General features: G+C 36.8%; 1 protein-coding gene across 1 annotated transcript; it reads left to right on the plus strand.

Moving 5' to 3' along the window:
• Positions 1–1594: 1594 nt before the first annotated feature.
• LOC131035374 (mannose-specific lectin-like) lies at positions 1595–2063 on the plus strand. The gene has a single exon (XM_057967051.1). It carries the CDS (start codon positions 1629–1631, stop codon positions 2061–2063), a length of 435 nt encoding a protein of 144 aa, XP_057823034.1. The 5' UTR covers positions 1595–1628.
• The last annotated feature ends 412 nt before the right edge of the window (positions 2064–2475 follow it).

Below are 2475 nucleotides of genomic sequence, written 5' to 3' on the forward strand. Positions count from 1 at the left end.
ATTAGTGAGATGATTTTGCCAATATTGATGGCCTATTTCATGTTTGGGAAAAAGGTTCAAAATTTGAAATGTGTAAAGTGGAAATTTATTTCAAAAAAATTTGGACTGCAATCCTATAGATGGAATACATGTGCTATTTCATATAGTTTATAACGATATTTTTAGTGGATTGATTATAGTTTTTATAATAGGATGGATTTTGTTTTGGTAATGGTATGTATGATTTTTCTTCATATTATAGTTGATAGCTCTATAGCTATAGTAATCTCCAAAATGCCAAACTAATGAAAGTTGGTTTGTACAAAAGTAACAATGTCGTGGAACATAGAATTGGTTCAGTTATTTGATCATCTTCCCATCTAGAGAGAAGTAGTATTTTTTAACAAGATGATGTGGACTTAATACAAAGTTACATGCACAAGATTTGTAGACAATGGTTTGAGTATTCACATGTTTATAACAATTGGTTGGGATGAATAGAAATGTGTAAAATTGTACAAATTTTCGATTAAAAATATTATATGAGATAATGTACATACACTATGAGCTCTACGACATGCACTCCAAACTCTCTTTAGTGAACACTATGATAGATGGATGTGGTCGAAGGTGTGATCTAATTCTTTTATACAGAAGATCATGGCCGACATGTTTTATTCAAAACTTTCTATTATTCATATCTAGATAGATAATTGCAATGTGGTGAAATTTAGATGCTTAATAGTTGTCTCCCAATTACATGCCCCTATTACCTAATTCATTTTTTTTTAAAGAAAGTTGACAATGAGTACAAAGATTAAAGTTTATGCTATACCCCTCTTCCCAACCCCCCAACCCGACAACTTTTGTAATGACGGCTTTCCTAGATAGATATTATCGTGTAGACGTAGGTAATGACTTTAGCCTCCCATAAATATAATCGTGTAGACTTAGGTACTTACGATGATCACTTTATTCCATTGACATGGACGTGGATAAGCTCGTGGACGGGCTTTGGCTATTCATGAAAGGGTGGGCTGGTTAACCTCCACTAGAGCGTTCGACATTAAGATAATAGTGATAGAACATTAATTATCATATAATCTAGGCGATGACGACGACTAGGGTCAACCTTAAGTTGTTTGTTAGTTTTTTGAATGGTTTTTGTTGCTCCTTCCTCTAGAAAATTGCTGGCCAATACTGGAACTTCCTTTGTCTGGGTATCGTGTTTAAGTACAGGTCCTAAACTTTATGAAGGTCCTAACACACGCAATCAAAATTAAGAAAAGAATAATCAGAGTCGAGGTTAAAATAGAACCGCTACACTTCATCCCTTGAAAATGGACATTAATAGTTATGCTTCGGTATTACTAATCTGCACTTAACGTGGAATTAGTGAAACAAATCATATGTTCCTCAGTTTTTCTGGCAGCTGGTAGTCAGATATACAAGTATACTGCTTTTTTAATTTTATATTTATGTAATTTTATTGGTCAAAATCCGACTGAGAGCTTTAAAGTGAGCTTGGTTCAAGAACATGGGGCTGGCTCACCGATTAACTCCAACCATAAATAGCAGCCACTCTACCCTAAACTTCATCAGTCACATTATAGAGATCATAGCGTGGGTAAAAGATAGAATAGAATAAGATGGGGAAAATCTCTGCAACTAGAGCTGCTATAGTGGGGCTAGTAGTATTCATTGCACTTGCGAATCCTTGCTCTGCCCGTTCTACGCTGAGTAGCGGCCACTCCCTGTCAGCTGGGCAGTCTCTGAAGTACGCGCAATATATATTCGTAATGCAAGATGACTGCAACCTGGTTTTGTATGAAGACAGTGTTGAAGTGTTGTGGGCGTCGGGAACAAGCGGAAAAGGAGGCGCCGCTTCGTGCAAATTAAGGATGCAGGGTGACGGCAACTTGGTGATATATGCGGGTAAAACCCCCGTCTGGTCTTCGGGAACCTCCGGGGTGATTGCTCCCTATTATTTGAGCCTTCAGGGCGACGGTAATGTTGTTATTTATGGGCCGTCTGGAGCCATTTGGGCAACTAATACTGCTCAGGACGAGAAAAAACTGCCTTAAAAGCTTTATGTGCTGCCTTGTTTTGCTTTATAAATAATGCCAGTACTTGGATCTTCTGAAGTGCTTGGAAAATAAAAATCCAATCCTAGAAAATAGGTTTGGCCTGAATAAGTGAGATTACATCCAAGAAAATTGGATGTAAAATAATCTATATCATTTGTCTAATAATCCATAAAATAACTATTAATACTGCGTTTGCTAAGCTTGTGCACTCTGAACAAAATGTTTGCATGGTATATTATTTCCTTGTATATTTATTATTCACAGTGAAACATCGGTTGAGCAACTATTGTTTTTTTTTTCATTTTTCTTTGCGGGAGGTTGAGGTAAGATTAGTCTTTTGTAAGTACCCACCATCCGGTCAACCGAGGTGGTGAGTCGAATTCAAGATGTTGCGAATTTAGATCGGATG

The sequence above is a fragment of the Cryptomeria japonica genome, chromosome 2, assembly GCF_030272615.1.
Source record: "Cryptomeria japonica chromosome 2, Sugi_1.0, whole genome shotgun sequence".
Lineage (NCBI taxonomy): Eukaryota > Viridiplantae > Streptophyta > Pinopsida > Cupressales > Cupressaceae > Cryptomeria > Cryptomeria japonica.